The sequence below is a fragment of the Halichoerus grypus genome, chromosome 10, assembly GCF_964656455.1.
Source record: "Halichoerus grypus chromosome 10, mHalGry1.hap1.1, whole genome shotgun sequence".
Classification (NCBI taxonomy): domain Eukaryota; kingdom Metazoa; phylum Chordata; class Mammalia; order Carnivora; family Phocidae; genus Halichoerus; species Halichoerus grypus.
In genome coordinates, this window is record NC_135721.1 from 117,083,928 (window position 1) to 117,105,199 (window position 21,272).

The 21,272-nt window shown below is 39.1% G+C and overlaps 1 protein-coding gene across 1 annotated transcript in view; it reads right to left on the bottom strand.

The window, feature by feature from the left end:
• The window catches only part of SAMHD1 (SAM and HD domain containing deoxynucleoside triphosphate triphosphohydrolase 1), a 52,104-nt gene that overhangs the window by 22,295 nt on the left and 8,537 nt on the right, over positions 1-21,272 (bottom strand). Inside the window, exons 3-7 of the mRNA XM_036108080.2 lie at positions 21,159-21,231; positions 10,745-10,905; positions 8,777-8,892; positions 7,011-7,081; positions 769-924 (exon numbers count right to left, since the gene is read on the bottom strand). Of these exons, the coding sequence (XP_035963973.1) occupies positions 769-924; positions 7,011-7,081; positions 8,777-8,892; positions 10,745-10,905; positions 21,159-21,231 (577 nt within the window). The remainder of the gene's footprint in view (positions 1-768; positions 925-7,010; positions 7,082-8,776; positions 8,893-10,744; positions 10,906-21,158; positions 21,232-21,272) is intronic.

Below are 21,272 nucleotides of genomic sequence, written 5' to 3' on the forward strand. Positions count from 1 at the left end.
TCTATCTATCTATCTATCAATCATTTATCTATCTATCTATCTGGGGGGGAGGGGCAGATGGAGAAGGAGAGAGAGAATCCCAAGTAGGCTCCATGCCCAGCACAGAGCCTGACATGGGGCTCAATCTCAGAACCCTGAGATCATGACCTGAGCCAAAACCAAGAGTTGGACACGTAATCAACCAAGCCACCCAGGCGCCCCTCAACTTCTTTTTAATTAAAACAAACAAACAAAAAAACAAAAGAGATTTTCCTTTGAACTATTCAACTTTTTTTCTAGGTCTTCATATATCTAAATATTTCAGATGCTATTTTTTTTTATCATTTTATTTTTTTCTCTTTTTTAAATTTCCTTTCCTGAGTCCTGCCCCCTCTCATTTTTCCCTCCCCCCCACTTCCCATTCCCTCACACCTTTCCCCCCAGCACTCAAACATGTTAATTTTAATGGGGAAACAAGACACATACTTTTACATTTTCCAAATGACATTACCTCCAACTCCTATGTAGAATACTGCATATCTATCCGCCAAAAAATATTTACATATGTATTTTAATTTGGGGGGTAACTTCTAAAGATCTCAGTTAAGAGATAAAAAAATAGATAAGCCTTTCATTTTTTTGGTATTAAACAGTAGAAACATATCATGTATTTTATCATTTAGTCTCCTTAAAATAGCCAAATGTCTCTCTTCATATAGCTCTGAAGGAAACTAGGAAAGACTAGACAGGAAACACAGTCAATTCAAATTAAGTTGTACACGAACTTACCGAAGAATCTTTGATTGGTGATTCAAGTGGTCCTGTAATCTGTTCCTTGATAAAGCAAATGTCTTCTTCAGGGATGAGACCATAGTATTCCATGACTTCTTTGAGTCCATTAGAATTAACTAGGTGCTCAAACATCATCACTGAGCCCTGTTCATGCTAGGAAAAGTCAACACAATATGGTCTGTTATAAACTCTAGTGCATTAGGGACCCCAGATAATCCAAATTATTCTTGATTCCAGGTAATTCAAAGATAAATTTCTACTGCATATTAATTATCTAGCTTTCAGCTACTGTCTTGCAGATTTTTTTTTTTTTTTTAAGTAGACTACACACCCAGCATGGAGCCCAAGGCAGGGCTTTACCTCAGGATCCTGAGATTGAGACCTGAGCTAAGATCAAGAGTCCGATGCCTCACCGCCTGAGCACCCAGGCATCCCTTGCAGATATTTTTTAAAAACCTGTCAAATTTGTTTCTATTTTACTACCGATAAGCCTTTTATGTATCATGTTCATCATTATTTCATAAATATATTTAATGTGGGGCACCTGGGTGGCTCAGTTGGTTAAGCGTCTGCCTTCAGCTCAGGTCATGATCCCAGGGTCTTGGGATCCAGTCCCGCTTCAGGCTCCCTGCTCAGCGGAGAGCCTGCTTCTCCCTCTGCCTGCCTGCCTGCCGCTCCCCCTGCTTGTGCACTTGTGCGCTCTCTCTCTCTCTGTCAAATAAATAAATAAATTTTTTTTAAAAAAGTAATAAATATATTTAATGAGATATAATCATTTACAGTACAGACGTACTGCACAGTACGGGACAGAAGAATATTACCCGGTCACACAGGTAGAATCACTATAAAATTCAGTTCAACTGGGGTGCCTGGCTGGCTCAGTCAGTGGAGCATGAGACTCTTGATCTTGGGTCATGAGTTCAAGCCCCACATTGGGTGTGAAGCCTACTTAAAATTTAAAATTAAAAAAAAAATTCAGTTCTATTATTTCATCAGCCTTGAAACATCGTTACAAATTCTGTTAGCACTTCCATCTAGTGGCGAAAAGGGGTAATTGCAAACTTGCCAGTAAAAACAAGTGTTTTAGAGCTTTGTGGTCAGCATCGACATGGGAATCTCAAACTGGCCTCTTTTTACTCCTCTGTCTCCGCTCTCTCATTCATAATTGTAAAAATCAAATGATCCCCTGAAGACATCGGTGCCATCACAGGTCTTACCAAAAACTGATTCAATATGAAAACAAAAACCTTAATGGTCCTACAGCTATTTTTTAAAAAATTGAATCAAGATGCATATTCATTACAAAGAGAAAAAACAGTTAAAGTTTATAATGGGAAATCTGGTAAACATTGCCTGAATCAAGTGATCAAAGTTAATATCACCAGCAGTGTGCTAAACAGATTTTATGTGCCTCTGATGTGATATACTAAGAAGATACAATGTGGCATTCTGCCAAAAACACAGAGTCTGACAGTATGTATCAGAAAACTGCAAACATCAGACAAATTGAAGGACATTCCAGAAACAACTCAACTGTACTCTTCAAAAAATAACAAGGTTGACGGGCACCTGGGTGGCTCAGTTGGTTAAGCGACTGCCTTCGGCTCAGGTCATGATCCTGGAGTCCTGGGATCGAGCCCCGCATCGGGCTCCCTGCTCAGTGGGGAGTCTGCTTCTCCCTCTGGCCCTCCCCCCTTTCATGCTCTCTCTATTTCATTCTCTCTCTCAAATAAACAAATAAAATCTTAAAAAAAGAAAAATAACAAGGTCTTAAAAGATAAAGACTGAAGACTTGTTCCAGATCAAAGGAGAGTAAAGAAAAATAGCAACTAAGTAGTATGTATGGATCAGGGAGGAAAAAAAAAAAAGTTTTCTTCCTCCTTTTCTATAGGGACAATTGGTGCAATTTGAAAGAAATAAAAATTAGATAATAGTATAGCATCGATATTAATTTTCTGGTTTAGGTACTTGTACTGAGGTCATGTAAGAGAATGTTCTTGTTTTTAGGAAATACTCATTGAAGTATTTAGGAATAAAGGGGTTTGTCTACAACTTACTTTCAAATGGTTCAGAAAAAAATATATTACTTTTTAAAAGATTTTTATTAAGTAATCTCTACACCCAATACGGGGCTCAAACTCATAAGCCAGAGATCAAGAATCCCATGCTCCACCGACTGACCCAGCCAGGCACCCCCCCAAAAATGTATATATACAGAAAAATCTAAGTCCCACAAAGATAGTATGGACAAGGGCAAGGAAAATTATAAGCAACTCAGGAGTAAATATAACAAAAGATGTATAAAAACTTTATGGAGAAAATTATAAAATTTAAAATAGAAGAGCCAAGGGCCAAAGATACTCAATAAAAGAACAGGCTGCAAACATTGTACTACCAACTATCAAGACTTATTATAAAGTAATAATAATTAAGAAAGTGTGGAATAGGGGCACCTGGGTGAGTTGGTGGTTGGGCATCTGACTCATGATTTCAGCTTGGAGGGTGATCTCGGGGTCATGGGATTGAGCCCCGAGTTGGGCTCCCCGCTCAGCATGGAGTCTGCTTGGGATTCTCTGTCTCCCTCTCCGTCTGCCCCTCCCCTGCTCCCATGCTCTCTCTCTCTCTCTCTCTCAAATAAATAGATAAAGTGTCTGACTTTTGGTTTTGGCTCAGGTCATGATCTAAGGGTCCTGAGATGGAGCCAAGCATCAGACTCCATACTCAGCAGGGAACCTGCTTCTTTCCTTCTCCCTCTGGCCCTCTCCCTGCTCATGTGCTCTCTCTCTCTCAAATAATCTTTAAAAGAACAAAAATTTAAAAAAATAAAAATAAAAATAAATAAATAGGGGTGCTTGGGTGGCTTAGTCAGATCTGACTCTTGGTTTCAGCTTGGGTCATGATCTCATGGGTCGTGGGATCAAGCCCTGTGTCAGGCTCTGCTCTCAGCAAGGGGTTGGCTTGGGGATTCTCTCTGCCCTTCCCTCCACTGTCTCTCTCTCTCAAAAATAAATAAATAAATCTTTTAAAAAACACAAAACATAAAAATAAATAAAATCTTAAAAAAAGGTGAAAGGCCAATTTTTTTTTTTTAATTTAAAAAATTTATTTATTTAAGTTACACCCAACGTGGGGCTTGAACTCACAACTATGAGATCAAGAGCTGCATGCTCTAGCGACTGAGCCACCCAGGCACCCCTGAAAGGCCAAAAAAAATTTTTTTTTGGAAGATGTATTTATTTATTTTAGAGAGAGAGAGAGCACGAGTGGGAGGAGCAGAAGGAAAGAGACTCTCAAGCAGACTCAGTGCCGAGCAAGGAGCCCCACGTGGGGCTTGATCCCATGACCCTGAGATCAGGGCCTGAAACGAAATCCAAGAATCAGACACCTAACTGATTGTGCCACCCAGACACTGCTGAAAGGCCAAATTTTCAAATATAAAGACTTGGAAATTGGGACGCCTTGATCTCAGGGTTGTGAGTTCAAGCCCCATGTTGGGAGTGGAGCCTACTTTAAAAAATAAATACAAAGACTTGCAAATGACTGAATAGATCCTTTTTAGATCAGCCTTGCTGAAGAAAACAACTATTAAGTCTGGACAACTTCCTACAGGTACTGGCAGGCAACCAAAAGCAGACAGATGTGAGCAGGAAGTTAACACTTGGAAAAAAGCCTTCGGCAATATGCCAGTTATTTTATGGCGTTTAGCATGAGGCCCCAAGGCAGCAAAACTACAGAGAAACTACCCATCTTAGTCGAAGAACCAGAATACTTCATCAGAATTTAAAATTTGGGGGCGCCTGGGTGGCTCAGTTGTTAAGTGTCTGCCTTCGGCTCAGGTCATGATCCCAGGGTCCTGGGAGGAGCCCCGCATCGGCTCCCTGCTCGGCAGGAAGCCTGCTTCTACCTCTCCCACTCCCCCTGCTTGTGTTCCCTCTCTCGCTGTGTCTCTCTCTGTCAAATAAATAAATAAAATCTTAAAAAAAAAAAAAGAATTTAAAATTTGTTTCTCAAAAGGCACTATTAAAAATAATGCATTGGCAAGTTCGAGATGGGAAAAGAATCTTCACAATACATATATCTATTATATATATATATATAGTTACTACATACACTATTATATATGTATATATAGTTATATCATATATATAATTACTCAAATCAACAATTAAAAGGCAAGCAATAACATTTTTTAATGTTGAAAGAACTCTTCACAAAAGATATATCAATAACAAAGTACAGGAAATGGTATTCAACGTACATCGAAGAACGTCAATAAAAAAGCCCCCCAAAACCCCAAAACACCACTTGACACTCATTAGGTTAATCTAAAAAACCAAATGTTGATGAGGCTATGGGACAAGGAAATCTCCCACAGTGCTTACAGAGCATAAAATGGTACAATATGGGAGAGGTCTGGGAGTTTCTAACAAAGTAAACATGCATCTACTTTATGATCTGGCACTTTTAGGCATTTTACCTAAAAGAAATGAAGACATTTTCCACAAAAGTCATGTACATGATGTGTATAGCAACCTCATTTGTAATAGTCAAAAAGTGAAAACAACCCAAATTCTATCAAAGGGAAAAAAGGATAAACAAATCACAATTTACCCATACAACAGAATACTAACTCAGCAATAAGCAGGGATCAAAAGGTGATGCATGCAACATGAAGGAATCTCACAATCATCATGTTGTGTGAATAAAAGCAAGACACAAAAGAGTATCTACGATATGATTCTACTTATATCAAATCTAAGAATAGACAAAGCTAATTAATCTTAGTTTATAAAACTCAGAAGGTGATGAGGGAGAAGTAGGCACCGACTGAGAATTTTCCAAGAAGATGAAGACATTCCATATCCTGACTTGGGTAGTGGTTACGTGGATGTATACACCTGCCAAAATTCACTGAACCAGGGCACCTGACTGGCTCAGTCAGTGCAGTGTGCAACTCTTGATCTCGGGGTTGTGAGTTTGAGCCCCATGTTAGGTGTAGAGATTACTTAAACAAACAACAAACTTTAAAAAAATTCACTGAACTGTACACTTAAGATCAGTACAACTTACTATATGTGAATTTTTCCTTTGAAAGAAAGAAAAGTAGGGGTGCCTGGTTGGCTCAGTTGGTGAAGCATGTGACCCTTGATCTTGGGGTCATGAGTTCAAGCCCCACATTGGGTGTAGATGTTACTTAAGAAAAGTAAAATATTTTAAAAAAAGAAAGAAAGAAAATAGAGGTTGATGTGGAAGAACCGTTCAGTACATATTAATATCCTTTTCTACTCCATGTTCCAGAAATACAATGTTGTAAAAAATGGAAGCCAGCATAACTTCACTTTTCAAAAATTGATTCCAAAAATACGGGTCAGCCACCTGCATATCCTAATTATAAAATAGTTCAATTAATATAAATGATGAAACTTGCCTGGTGTTGGCTACTTCATGATTTAAAAAAAAAAAGTTAAAATGGCGTTGGCCTTTTATTTATTTTTTCAATAGTGTGATAGAATAGTAAGAGCATTAAATTAGCAGCTAGAGGGACACCTGGGTGGATCAGTTGGTTAAGCATCTGCCTTTGGCTCAGGTCATGATCTGGGGGTCCTGGGACTGAGCCCCGAGTTGGGCTTCCCGCTCAGCAGAGAGTCTGCTTCTCCCTCTCCCCCTCCACCCCACTTGTGCTCTGTCTCTCTCTCAAATAAATAAAATCTTTTTTAAAAATTTAGCAGCTAGAAAACCTGGTTTTCTAGTGCTGGCTCTACCATTTAACAGCTTTGTGATTTTTTTTTTTTTTTAAGATTTTTTTTTTTTGAGAGAGAGAGAGAGAGAGCGAGCACGTGTGAGCAGGAGGAAGGGGCAGAGGGAGAAGGAGACGAAGCAGACTCTGTGCTGAATGCAGAGCCCAATGAGGGTCTCGATCTCACAACCCATGAGATCATGACCTAAGCCGAAACCAAGAGTCGTTCACTTAACTGACTGCCACCCAGGCGCCCTAAGCTTTGTGATTTTTTTGTATATCAGTATACCTCTGTGAGCTTCAAGTTCCTTTACACTTATAAAAATGTAGGTAATGATTCTTTCCTTAAAGACTACTGGGAGATCAAATTAAATACACACACACACACACACATATGCCATATATATATGAATATGAGTACACTGTAATGGAGAAGTATACTATCACACAGCAATGGTTGCTTAAATAGTCTTTGCTAACTATTGAATATATGAATACATACCGTCCATTTCACATTTGGGCGAGCAAGTGGAATAAATCGTCCATCAAACATATGAGAAAATGGCCCATGACCTTAAAAACAAAAGCAGCCTTAGAACAAGGAAATTGCCTGTAAACTGGTAAAATGTAAATCTATTTTTTTATCTTTTTAGCTTAACTTGAAAATGAACAGAAATTAATAATCTATAAGTACATCACAAAAAGGGACAAACAAATCCTTCCTTTCTATTTTCTAAAACAAGAGATTAGGAAATAAAATCATATAGGAAAGTCAGGTGTCCATGGAGGGGTCTCTGAGTTATCAGAGCTTACATAAATCTGATGAAAGGACAGTTCTGTGTTAACTAAAAGGAATGTTAAGGAAAAACCTTTGGCATCTTCAGATTGAATATATTAGAATAGCCATTTTAAGACAATCCCTTGGGGTGCAGGAAGAAAATAATATAACTTTATTTTTCTACTCTCATCCTTTAAAAACATCTTTTTTCATGTAAATTTTATAATGTACATAATATATTTTATAGTAAATATACACACTTGGATTTTTACTGCTGATGTGGGCAACCAAAAGTGGAGATCACTAGTTTATCTTATTCATAAGTGATTTTTAACATTCCACTCATTTAATAATATGAAACTTTGTTGACACGCAACTCTATAATTATCAGAATTTCTGAAATGAGTCAGTTGGCTGAAGAGGGACTCCACCTGGACCACCCCTGGGCCTTTCTGCAAATCGCAGTCTATACAAAAAGGCTCATGAGTGCAGTATTCAGACTCCTAGAGACTGGCAAAGGTTTCCCAATGATACCCTCTCAAAATACCTAGAATCTGTTAAATTTATCATCTAGGAGTGATATTGGTCTACTGACATCTCCAAGGGGACAAGCTAAAGAGAGTGCCCTACCCCTTTAAGAATCTGGCTAGGGGCGCCTGGGTGGCTTAGTCGTTAAGTGTCTGCCTTTGGCTCAGGTCATGTTCCCAGGGTCCTGGGATTGAGCCCCACATCAGGCTCCCTGCTCAGCTGGAAGCCTGCTTCTTCCTCTCCCACTCGCCCTGCTTGTGTTCCTGCTCTCGCTGTCTCTCTCTCTGTCAAAAAAAAAAAAAAGAATCTGGCTATTTTGAAACACAGATACCTCCCTTTCTCTGCCCTGAGGGCACACACAAACTCTTAGGTCCCTCCAATAGGTAGGAATAAACTACAAAGAGATGGGGGTAAAAACTCCTATAATAAAGAGGACAATCTCTTTTCTCTTTCTTTGTCAAAGAAGGATGATACTCTTCTACTTGGATTTAAGTGGTCCAAGACCTCACATGGGTCAGGGAAGAAAAGGAGTTCTCTAAATCTGTTGTTAATCTGCTAGGGCAGATTATGTATTCTGGGTACGAGAAGAATGGATTTGATAAAGTAACTGAAAGAAAAATGGCAATTTTTCAACAAGAAGAATAAAACAAAGATAAAACTCACATCCTCCTAAACACAGTAGTCAAAAAAATTTCACTATCAGAAAGTCCTTTCATATAACTTGTAGCAAAGATGTGTAACATGGGAAATACACTGAAAGACTACAAAAAAAAAAAAAAAGAGCAATGCTTTGGGCTTATGAATCACACTAGGAAGAAGCAATGGCATATTTAGATTAATGTTAACTGCAGAATTAAAACATAATTTTCATGTATCTTTTGGTTAATCGGATTTTTTAATTTCAAAGAGAGATAACACATTATGGTTTTACATGAACAACTTTGGTTCTTTGTACAACATACCGAGATCATGACAAAGGCCAGCAATCTGAACACAGAGCACATCTCGTGCACTTATCTGCAGCTCTGGTTGTTTCTCACGCAGTGCACGAACCAGACATCCTGCTAGATACCCTACACTGCAGAGTAAGCAAAACAAAAAACAACATAAAGTCACTCTTCCATTTGAAAGATGATACTTCTGGACCTCAAGAATTTTAACATGTTTCTCAAATGCTCTAATACAGGTCTACAACAAGTTAACAGAGTAGTCAAGTAGTCTGTTTCAGAACTAGGCAGAAACACACAAACAGAATCCCCAAAGCAGGACCACAATCAGTAATCATTAGGGAAATGTAACATCAAAATCGCAATGAGATACCACCCTCACACGCCTTAGAAAGGCTATTATAAAACAAAACAAAACCAAACCAAACCACAAATGTCGGCTAGAACGTGGAGAAATTAGAACCCTTATGCACTGTTGTTGGGAGTGTATAATGGTGCAGCCACTATGAAAAACAATATGGTGGCTCCTCAAAAAATTAAAAATAAAATTACCATATGGTCCAGCAGTTCCACTCTGGGTATACACCCAAAACACTAAAAGCAGGGTCTCAAAGAGATATATGCACACCATGTTCATAGCAACACTATTCACAATAGCCAGAGGTGGAAGCAACCCAAGTGTCCACTCACAAATAAAGGGATAAACAAAATATGGTATAAGCATATAATTGAGTATTACTCAGTCTTAAAAAAGAGTTTCTCACACATGCTCCAACATAGATGAACTTTGAGAAAATTATGCTAAGTGAACTGAGCCAGTCACAAAAAGACAAATACTGTAGGATATTACTTATATGAGATACCTAGAATACTTAAATTCATAGAAACCAAAAGCAGAATGGTGATGACCAGAGGCTAGAGGGAGAGGAGAATGGGGAACTGTTATTTAATGGGTATAGAGTTTCAGTTTTGCAAGATGAAAAGGTTCTGGAGTTTGGTTGCACAATAATATGGATATATTTAACACTACTGAATTGTACACTTAAAAATGGCTTAGATGGTAAATTTTATATTCTATGTATTTTACCACAAAAAAAAATTTTTTTTTTTCAAAGAAGCAGGACTTCTGGCTTTGTAATGTTGACAACACAGATAGAAGATAAAGTGCCTGACAAATGTTAAAAGCACTTTTAGCATTTCCCCCTAAAAGTAATTCCTGAGAATACAATATCTTTCTTTCCCCTTTAACTCTGAACTCCATGAAGTTAGAGACAATTGCTACGTTGTTGGTTTGGTAGGGCCTAGTGACTTTTCAATAAATATGTGTTGATGAATGTACATTTGGGTAGACACTTGTGTTCCTGCTATTAAAAACACTTGAAAAAAAAAAAACCCACAAAAAACAAAAAACACTTCAAACAAACAAAACAAAGTAAAACAGTGTGAGTACTTCATGAAACCTAGAAAACTGTCCAGTTCTTCCCAGCCCATATTCTCCTGGCTCCAGATTTTACAATGGAAAAGCAGACCAAATTCTCAACTTAGTTGTATGTAACAGAGGTGCCACCTTCTCTAAGTTTATGAATATTTTCCTGATCTACAAATTTCCTGATAGGTGAAGAAAATCATCTGCTTTCAAAGGCAATTCTGTACAAGACTAAACAGGAAAATTTAAAAAATCAAACTTACAGTTAGTTATATCAGTAACCAACCCTGTTAGGTTTTAAATATTTAAACACAAATATGTCATCCAAATGACCTGTCAATAGACAGTTTATCTTTCCAGTAAAGATCTGAACTGGCTTGTAAGAATACATAAAATAAACAAAATATAGCAAGGTACATCAAAGCCTCAATTTTCTCATCAGCAAAATATGGATATTATTACCATTTTGTAAAACTGTTCTCTAAAAGATGAGACAGTCATTTCATGATAAAGAAGGTACTTAATAACTGTAAATTCCCCATTAACTGCCTTCTTACCCTAGACTGTGCTCAAATCGATTGTGTGAAGCGCCTGGAAAAATGTAGTAACTGCCTCCCAACTGTTTGATATATCGAAGCCGCTGAAATTGAGGTGTGTCGATGATTCGGATGAGGAGAGGGTGGAGTTCAATGTGGCCATGGATAGGATCATTAATTACCTAGAAAATTATGTTTAAATTAATATCAGTAACAATATGTAACTTCATCTAAAATTTTTGTGCAGCCATTCCTATCTACAGTGTACAAAGCTATTCAATTGTTCTCAAGTAAGAACAAGACTACAGGAAATAATAAGATATTAATATCATTACCTTACTATCAGACAGATCAAGTATATTGGATCTGGGTATATTTTACTTCTTCTTAATGGATTCTAATAATAGAAAGATAAGGACTTTAATCTTTTTATTATGATTTGATTAGCCTTTAATAAGTTAGTCTTGAATTCAAGTTAAACATACTTATTTAACACACTCGTTCAGATCATAAAAGCATATTACTATAGGCAATGTGTATATTTTTTCCCCTAAATGTATCTATATACTGCCCATTAGGGAGAGAGGGAGGGAGTGAGGAAGAAAGGAAGCTTCCTATCATAAAGATAAGAAATCTGAGGCAGGAAAATAAAATTCTATACTACTTAATATTACTCAGAAATACTTAGTAAAAATAAATTTTACAATTACTTCTTACTCTAAGTTTGAACAGGGTTAAATATGGGTGAAGATTTAATGCCTCTCTATATTTCTTTAAATAAAGATACTTCTCGGGGCACCTGGGCCCTCAGTCAGTTAAGCGACTGACTCTTGGTTTCGGCTCAGCTCATGATCTCAGGGTCATGAGATGGAGCTCTGTGTCAGGCTCTGTGCTCAGAGCAGAGTCTGCTTAAGATTCTCTCTTTCCGGGGCGCCTGGGTGGCTCAGTCGTTAGGCGTCTGCCTTCGGCTCAGGTCATGATCCCAGGGTCCTGGGATCGAGCCCCGCATCGGGCTCCCTGCTCCGCGGGAAGCCTGCTTCTCTCCCTCTCCCACTCCCCCTGCTTGTGTTCTCTCTCTCGCTGTCTCTCTCTGTCAAATAAATAAATAAAATCTTTAAAAATAAAAAATAAAAAAAGATTCTCTCTTTCCCTCTCCCTCTGCCCCTCTCCCCCAGTACATGCGCCCTCCTTCCCTCTCTCTCTAAAATAAACAAATAAAATCTTAAAAATATATATACTTATTTCTTAACTATCTATAACTACCTTTTAAAGAGAAAGATACAAAATAAAAAAGGAATTTAATAAATGATCTAATTCATGATTTTCAAACTGCTTCAAATTTTTCCATGAAGTTTCTTAAACATGTACGGAATTCTGGGAGGTGAAGGGCCTTGTCTGTGCCATTTACTGCCATAGTCTCAGAACGCAGCACACAGCATAGTGCCTGACACATAGTAGGAACTCAAATATGTTTTATTTTTTTATTTTTATTTTTTTTTAAGATTTTATTTATTTGAGAGAGAGAGAGAGAGAACGAGCGGTGGGGAGGGCCAGAGGGAGAGACAGAGAGAGAGAGAGAGAGAAACAGGTTCCCATTGAGCAGGGAGCCCGATGCGGAGCTCGATCCCAGGACCTGGAGATCATGACCTGAGCCGAAGGCAGATGCTCAACCGAATGAGCCACCCACGTGCCCCTCAAATATGTTTTAAATGACTACTGTTGGGGCACCTTCGGCTTGGGTCATGATCCCGGAGTCCCAGGATCGAGCCCCACATCTGACTCCCTGCTTAGCAGGGAGTCTGCTTCTCCCTCTCCCTCTGCTCTTCCCCTGCCCACCACCCCCCCCACCCGCTCATGCTCTTTCTCTCTCACTTACTCTCTCTCTCTCAAATAAGTAAAATCTTAAATAAATAAATAAATAAATAACTACTGTTAAACTGTTATTGCAAAGATACATATGTTAAGATGCTATTATAGTTAAAGTGTACCATACCCATACACAGAAATATATAAAATATGAATTAGAGAAGCTCAATGCTGTAAAGAAGCTTAAAGGGGTCATCTGGTCCAATATTTGAAGATGCTGGTGATAAGGAAGTAATTTCCTTTAAAAATAGCTCAATTCAAGTTGCATACTGACTGCCTGAGTCAAGTAATGACTAAAATGTACAACTTTGTTAAACAATGTGTATGCATATTAACAAAGATTGGATTTATGGTTGATGATTGGTGAGTATTACTTTTTTTCACCCTGCTCTATAAAGCCACTTTATCACCACAATAAACTATATCAAGTTTAGTCACCTCTAATAATATACCAAGAATGATGTCAAAGTATCTCTGGAATAGAAGACACCATGAATGTTGTTAATTCAACCTTTTGGATGTCCTTATCAGACAAGAAAAAGTTCCAAAATCTTTAAAGATTTATGTATTTATTTGAGGGGATGGGAGGGGCAGAGGGAGAGAGTCCTAAGCAGACTCCACACTGAGCCTGGAGCCCAACTCAGGCCTCAATCTTACGACCCTGAGATCACGACCGGAGCCAAAACCAACAGTTGGATGCTCAACTGACTGTGCCACCCAGGCATCCCCCAAAATCTTTAAATATATGACAATCAGGGGTGTCTGGCTGGCTCAGTCAGTGGAGCATGCAACTCTTTTTTTTTTTTTTTAAGATTTTATTTATTTATTTGACAGAGAAAGAGATAGCGAGAGCAGGAACACGAGCAGGAACCCAAGCAGGGGGAGTGGGAGGGGGAGAAGTAGGCTCCCCGCTGAGCAGGGAGCCCGATGCGGGGCTCGATCCCAGGACCCTGGGATCATGACCTGAGCCAAAGGCAGACGCTTAACAACTGAGCCACCCAGGCGTCCCGGAGCATGCAACTCTTGATAGGGTTGTGAGTTTGAGCCCCACATTGGGTGTAGAGATTACTTAAAAATAAAATATATTTAAAAAATTAAGTAAAATAAAAAGAAAATCATATATTGGCCTATTCTTTCCCCTTATATAAAATTAATGTAACCATCACAAACATAATCTATTTTTATTATTTTTTTAATTTTTTATATTTTTTAAAGATCGTATATATTTGTCAGAAGAGAGAAAGAGAGCAAGCACAAGCAGGGGGAACAGCAGGCAGAGGGAGAAGCAGACTCTCCACTGAGCAGGGAGCAGGGAGCTGATGTGGGACTCGATCCCAGGACCCTGGGATCGTGACCTGAGCTGAAGGTATCTTCATCCTTAACCAACTGAGACACCCAGGCATCCCCAGAATCTATTTTTTAAAAATATTTTCTTTATCTATTTGAGAGAGAAAGAGCATGAATGGGAGGAGGGGCAGAGGAAAAGGGACAAGCAGACTCCCTGCTGAGCCGGGAGCACGATGCGGGGCTCAATCCCAGGACCCTGAGATCATGACCTGCGCCAAAGTCAGATGCTTAACTGACTGAGCCATGCAGGTACCCCTAGAATCTATTTTGTTGGTTTCTCTTCAGATCGCAAAAATTATAAAAAAAAAAAAATTCTATAATCTACTTTTAATCCATTTAAGGGTCTAAGTTTTTACTGTCAAGTTTTCGGGTATAATAACTGGTTAAAACAAAGTAAATTTAAGCAGCTTTATAAAAAAAATAAAGAGAGGTGCCTGGGTGGCTCAGTCGGTTAAGCGACCAGCTCTTGGTTTTGGCTCAGGTCATGATCTCGGGGTTGTGAGATCGAGCTCCATATAGGGCTCCACACTGGGTGTGGAGCCTGCTTGAGATTCTCTCTCTCCCCCTTTCCCTCTGTCCCTTCCCCCATGCACTCTCTCTCTCAAATGGGTAAATAAAATCTTAAAAAAAAAAAATAAAGAACTCACTGAAAATCATTTTTAACATATCATAACTTTTCATGTCAAAATGCATCATGAGCAATTAATCATTTTACAGATCTTAATAATTATCCTTTAAAAAAAAGATTTATTTATTTATTTGAGAGAGAGAGAGAGCATGCAATTGTGCACAAAAGTGGGGAGAGGGGCAGAGGGAAAGAGAGGACCTCAAACAACTCCAAGCTGAGCGTAAGCCCAACAGGGAGCTTGATTTCATGACCGGAGATCATGACCTGAGCTCAAATCAGAGCCAGAGGCTCAACTGACTGAGCCACCCAGGCGCCCCATCCTTTTTTTTTTTTTAAAGTAAGCTCTATGCCCAATGTGGGGCTTGAACTCATGACCTGTGATCAAGAATTACATGCTAAGGGAAAAAAAAAAAAAGAGTTCCATGCTCTACAGACTAACAGACTGAGCCAGGCACCCCAATAATTATCCTTGTAATGGCTTCATTTCATTAATGAACTAACTTTTTTATAAAAAGATTTTTTAATTAATTTTTTAAAGATTTTATTTATTTGACACAGAGAGAGAGTGAGAGAGAGCACAAGCAGGGGGAGTGGCAGGCAGAGGGAGAAGAAGAAGCAGGCTCTCTGCTGAGCAAGGAGCCCAATCTGGGGCTCGATCCCAGAACCCTGGAATCATGACCTGAGCCGAAGGCAGCCACTTAACCGATTGACCCACCCAGGTGCCCCTGATTTTTTTATTTATTTTGAGAGAGTGTGTGTGTGTGCGCGCGTGCACGCGCCTGTGGGAGCACGTGAGCAAGTGTGGGGAGGGGCAGAGGCAGCGGGACAGGCAGAATCTCAACCAGACTCCACACTGAGCATGGAGCCTCACGACCCAGAGATCATGACCTGAGCCAAAGTCGAGAGTCAGATGTTTAACTGACTGAGCCACCTAGGTGCCCCATGATGAACTAACATTTTTAAACCATTCTTTAATGTTGGGCAACAAGTTGTTGGTAATTCAAGTTATATTATTTCATATTCCCTTTCTAACTCATTTTTTTTTTTTTTTAAGATTTTATTTATCTATTTGACAGAGAGAGAAATAGCGAGAGAGGAAACACAAGCGGGGGAGTGGGAGAGGGAGAAGCAGGCTTCCCGCCGAGCAGGGAGCCCGATGCGGGGCTCGATCCCAGGACCCTGGGATCATGACCTGAGCCGAAGGCAGACGCTTAACAACTGAGCCACCCAGGCGCCCCTCCCTTTCTAACTCTTAACGAGTATGAATATATTAAAGTGTTTTGATCAGTGTTTATAATCTGTTATTTTTATTCTCCCAGTATTATTTAATATAAACTGCTCCTTACACTTACTTGTCACTTTTAAAGATTATATGATACTTTACTGTGTTACTAGCCAAGAAGTTTGAAAAAATCCTATTGTCTATGAATTGTCTCCTATATATGCCAAACACTGAGGATGAGATGAGTAAGGCACAATTCCTGTCCTCTGGGGGAGATAATAGAATATATGCCCAGAGTAGTGGAGTGGTCAGTTCTACCCAGAAGAAAAGAGAGAGGGAGCTATCAGAGAAAGATACAGAGCTGGTGATTCTAGAATCTAACACATATTAAGAGAAAGTACATAAAGCAGGCGTTTTACTCACTTAAGATTCATTTGACAAATTAGCACCTGTTAGGTCAAACACTATAATTCCTCCTCACTGTTACACAATTCCCGCCTTCAGAGGCCAACTAAATTTAGCATGAAGAAAATTGAACCAAGAATAAAAGGTTGTGACCTCGGGTTGGGCAATGGTTTCTTAGATACAACAAAAGCATGAGAGACAAAAAGAAAAAAACTAGGGGTGCCTGGGTTCAGTTCAGGTCATGATCCCAGGGTCCTGCTCAGCAGGGAGCCTGCTTCTCCCTCTCCCTCTGTTTGCTGCTCCCTTTGCTTGTGCTCGCTCTCTGTCAAATGAATATTTATAAAAAAAATAAACTGGACTATATCAAAATGAAAAGCTTTTTGTGCTTTAAAGAATAGCACCAAGAAAGTAAAGATGATCCAGAGAATGGGAGAAAATATTTGCCTATCATATATCTGATAAGGGACTTATATCCAGAATACATAAAGAATCTTTTTTTTTTTTTTTTTTTAAGTAATCTCTATGCCCATTGTGGGCATTTGAACTCAATGTGGCCCAATCGAACTCATGACCCCGAGATTGAGACTTGCACGCTCTACCGAATGAGCCAGCCAGGAGCCCCAACTTGTAGACTTTTAAGCGACTGAATCATGAGCTATGTGAATTATATCTCACTAAAGCTGCTCTTTAAAAAAAAAAAAAAAAAAAAGAATAAAAGGTGGATACCAAATTAGAGTAGGAATCAATTATTTGTTCAGCTGTACTGCTGCTGAAGCTAAGATCATATAAGCTATCAATTTCATTACTATACAGTGACTCAGTGACTAAAGTACTTAGTAACTTTAAAATCTGTTTTAAACAACTATAAGTTAAAATTTATAAATGTGGTTAGACAGTTTCCTGTTTCTGATGAAAAACAGAATAAAAGTGAGCAAATGAAACTGCTGTCTTGAATATTACTTCAAAAATATTTTGTTGTAAATTGTAACTGTGAAAATGGGGTCACAGAGATCATCTGAGATGATCTCACCGCACCCCCTATGCTGCCCTTCTCATGAAGAACAAAACAGATTACAGGATAGCAACTTTCTTCCAACTACAGGACAAAATTGTTAAATATCATCTTTGATAAGTGATCACTCTAATTCTTCATGAAAAGAATGAGGCATTTTAATATTAGGAAACTTTTTCAGAAAGGGCTAGGATTTGATTATTCTTCAAATAAAATACTTGCTGTAAGAACTACTACTTGGCCTATAAAATTATTGTAGGACTGAACCAAACACATTGATTAAATATTTTCAAACATGGGGCGCCTGGCTGGCTCAGTCTGTGGAGCACGTGACTCTTGATCTCAGGGTTGTGACTTCAAGCCCCATTTTGGGTGTAGAGATTACTTAAAAATAAAATTTTTTTTTAAAAAAGGCAGGGGGCGCCTGGGTGGCTCAGTCAGTTGAGCGGCCGAGTCTTGGTTTCGGGATAGGTCATGATCTCATTGTCAGGGGATCGAGCCCTGTGTCGGACTCTGCTCAGCGGAGTCTGCTTCAGATTCTCTTTCCTTCTCCCTCTCCCTCCAGCTCACATGCACCTCTCTTCCTCAAATAAATAAATAAAAATCTTTAAAAATAAATAAGTAAATAGATAGATAGATAGATAGATAGATAGATAGATAGGGGGTGCACCTGGCTGGCTCAGTCAGAGCACACAACTTCTTTTTGTTTTTTTTTTGAGAGCGAGAAAGAGAGCGAGCACGTGCAGGTGTGTGTGTACACACACATGCAAGTGGGCGGGGACAGCAGAGAGAGTGAGGGAATCTTAAGCGGGCTCCATGCCCAGCAGTGAAACTCAATCTCATGACCTTGAGAATATGACCTGAGCCAAAATCAAGAGTTAGACACTTAGTAGACTGAGCCACCCATGCACCCCAAGCACGTGACTCTTGATCTCAGGGTTGTACCTTCGAGCCCCACTTTGGGTGTAGAGATTACTTAAAATAAAATCTTAAAAATATATGTATATATATAAAATAAATAAAAAATTAAAAAAATAAAATCTTAAAAATTTTTTTTCAAACATGATTTTCAATGGATGATAAGCAGGCTAACTAGCAAAAGTAAAATTGAAATATGTATTCTCATAGGGATCTTAGATAACTTAAATACTGTAAAAATACATAAAACACCACTGATGAAAAACATAAATGATGATCACGCGAAAGGGTGCAAAAGGAGAATGAGATACCCTACACCTTTGTCCAGGTCTGAAACTAAGTTTTCTTAACCTATAGATGTCAAAAGGGTGAACAATAAGGTACAATTTCTGTCACCAACCAATCAAGGCACATTTCAGGTTCTTTTTAATTAATTAATTTATAATTATTTTAAAAGTAGTTGCTAGGGGCACCTGGGTGGCTCAGTCGGTTAAGCGGCTATCTTCGGCTCAGGTCATGATCCCAGGGTCCTGGGATCGAGTCCCGCATCGGGCTCCCTGCTTGGTGGAGAGCCTGCTTCTCCCTCTCCCTCTGCCTGCCTCTCTGCTTGCCTCTCTGCCTACTTGTGCTCTCTGTCAAATAAATAAATAAAATCTTTAAAAAAAATAAAAATAAAAAAATAAAAGTAGTCTCTATACCCAACATGGGGCTTGAACTCACAATCCCGAGGACAAGAGTGGCATGCTTTCTTTACTGACTGAGCCAGCCAGGCACCCCAAGAAACATTTCTTTAATTATGACATCAGAATCATCCCAAAGAGTTTGTGAAAAACGCACCTTCCTGGGCTTACTGTAAATTCCCATAATCAGAATTTCTGGGATGAAGGCTAGGCAGTTGACCATTTGTTAAAATGATTCTTGGGACACTGAGTCTGAAAAAAAGGGCCTTTAAGGTCTGGAAGGAGCTGGGAGATGAGAAACAAGCAACTATTGATAGATTAAACTTTAGAAATATATCTATCCTTTGGACTAATATTTGATACAAAAGTTTACCAGAATTGACATGAAAATTCAGTACAACTTCAAAAGTTATTCTATGACTGAGGGGAAAGTGGAGCTGTGTGTTGTTGTGGATGATTCTCAAAAGTGTAATGTAAAAAGAAATGTAATGTAAAATGAAAGTTTAAGGGGTGCCTGGGTGGCTTAGTTTGTTAAGCATCTGCCTTCGGCTCAGGTCATGATCCCAGGGTCCTGGGATCGAGCCCCAGGTTGGGCTCCCTGCTTAGCAGGGGAGTGTGCTTCTCCTTCTCCCTCTGCGCCTGCTCCTGTGCTCTCTCTCTCGTTCACTCTCTCTCTTTCAAATAAATAAATAAATAATCTTTAAAAAAAAGAAAGTTTAGGGGCACCTGGGTGGCTCGGTCATTAAGCGACCTTTGGCTCAGGTCATGATCCCAGGTCCTGGGATCGAGCCTCACGTCGGGCTCCCTGTTCAGCGGGAAGCCTGCTTCTCTCTCTCCCACTCCCCCTGCTTGTTTTCCCTCTCACTGTGTCTCTGTCAAATAAATAAAATCTTAAAAAAAAAAAAAGTTTAAAACACTTACTGTAGGGCGCCTGGGTGGCCCAGTTGGTTAAGCAACTGCCTTCGGCTCAGGTCATGATCCTGGAGTCCCTGGATCGAGTCCCGCATCGGGCTCCCTGCTCGGCAGGGAGTCTGCTTCTCCCTCTGACCCTCCCCCCTCTCATGTGCTCTCTCTCATTCTCTCTCTCTCAAATAAATAAATAAAATCTTAAAAAAAAAAAACATATATATATTTCATATATATTTGAAATATATATGTAAAATATATAATTTTTATAAATTGTATAAACTGTAAAATATAATTTTTATAAAGTTTAAAAAACATGTAGAACAATACTACATATTGTTTATGGCCACACATACACGTGTAATAAAAGTAAAAACATTTGTGAAAATGATTAAACCCAATTCAGGATGGTGCTTTTGGGGGAAGGGGGAAAGAAAGGATGGAAACAGAATCTAGGAAGGGTACAAAAAAGGTCCTATATTGTTTCTAACATTTTGTTCTAAAAACAACAGATCTAAAGCAAATTAGGCAAAATGTTAAGATTTAACAAGCTGGGTAGTAGTCCACTTATACTCTTCTGTATGCTTAATATATTTTACTGTTTTTTTTTGATGTAAATATTCTGTGCTTAATTTAGAAAATGCAGTTTATGGGGCGCCTGGGTGGCTCAATGGGTTAAGAGTCCAACTCTTGATTTCAGCTCAGGGGCCCGAGCTGGGTGGGAAGCCTGCTAAAGATTCTCTCCCTCTGCCCCTCCTCTCCACAACTAGTGCATGTGTGTGCACTCTTTCTCTCTCACTCTCTAAAAAAAATAATAATAAAAAGAGAAAAAAGAAAATGCAGTTTAGAAGTATCAAAATCAACCACAATCCTATTACTGAGAAGCAGATTTCCTTCCATTCTTTTTAAAATGAATTCTTTTTTTTTCTTTTTCTTTTTATTTATTTATTTGTTTGACAGATAGAGACATAGGGAGAGAGGGAACACAAGCAGGGGGAGTGGGAGAAGGAGAAGCAGGCTTCCTGCCGAGCAGGGAGCCCAATGTGGGGCTCGATCCCAGGACCCTGGGATCATGACCTGAGCCGAAGGCAGATGCTTAACGACTGAGCAACCCAGGTGCCCCTTTTTTTTCCTTTTTAAAATGAATTCTACAGGGGGCACCTGGGTGGCTCAGTTACTTGAGCATCCAACTCTTGATTTCAGATCAGGTCATGATCTCAGGGTCCTGGGATCAAACCGTGCATCCAGCTCTGCCCTCAGCGAGGAGTCTGATTGAGATTCTCTCTCTCTCTCTCTGTCCCTCCCCCCAGCTTGTGTGCATGCATATGGTCTCTCTAAAATAAATAAATAAAATCTTTTAAAAAAATAAATAAAATGAATTCTACAGGTGTTCATTCTAAGTTATGTCACTTTATAATTCAAAAAACATGATAAACTCTGATTCCTCTTACCTTCATTGAATCAACGTGAATTTCACTCAGTTGTTGGATATAATTATGCAGCTTCTTTCTGTCCCCCAAGGTACTAGAATTATAACAGGATAAGCAAATCCATCATTATTTGCT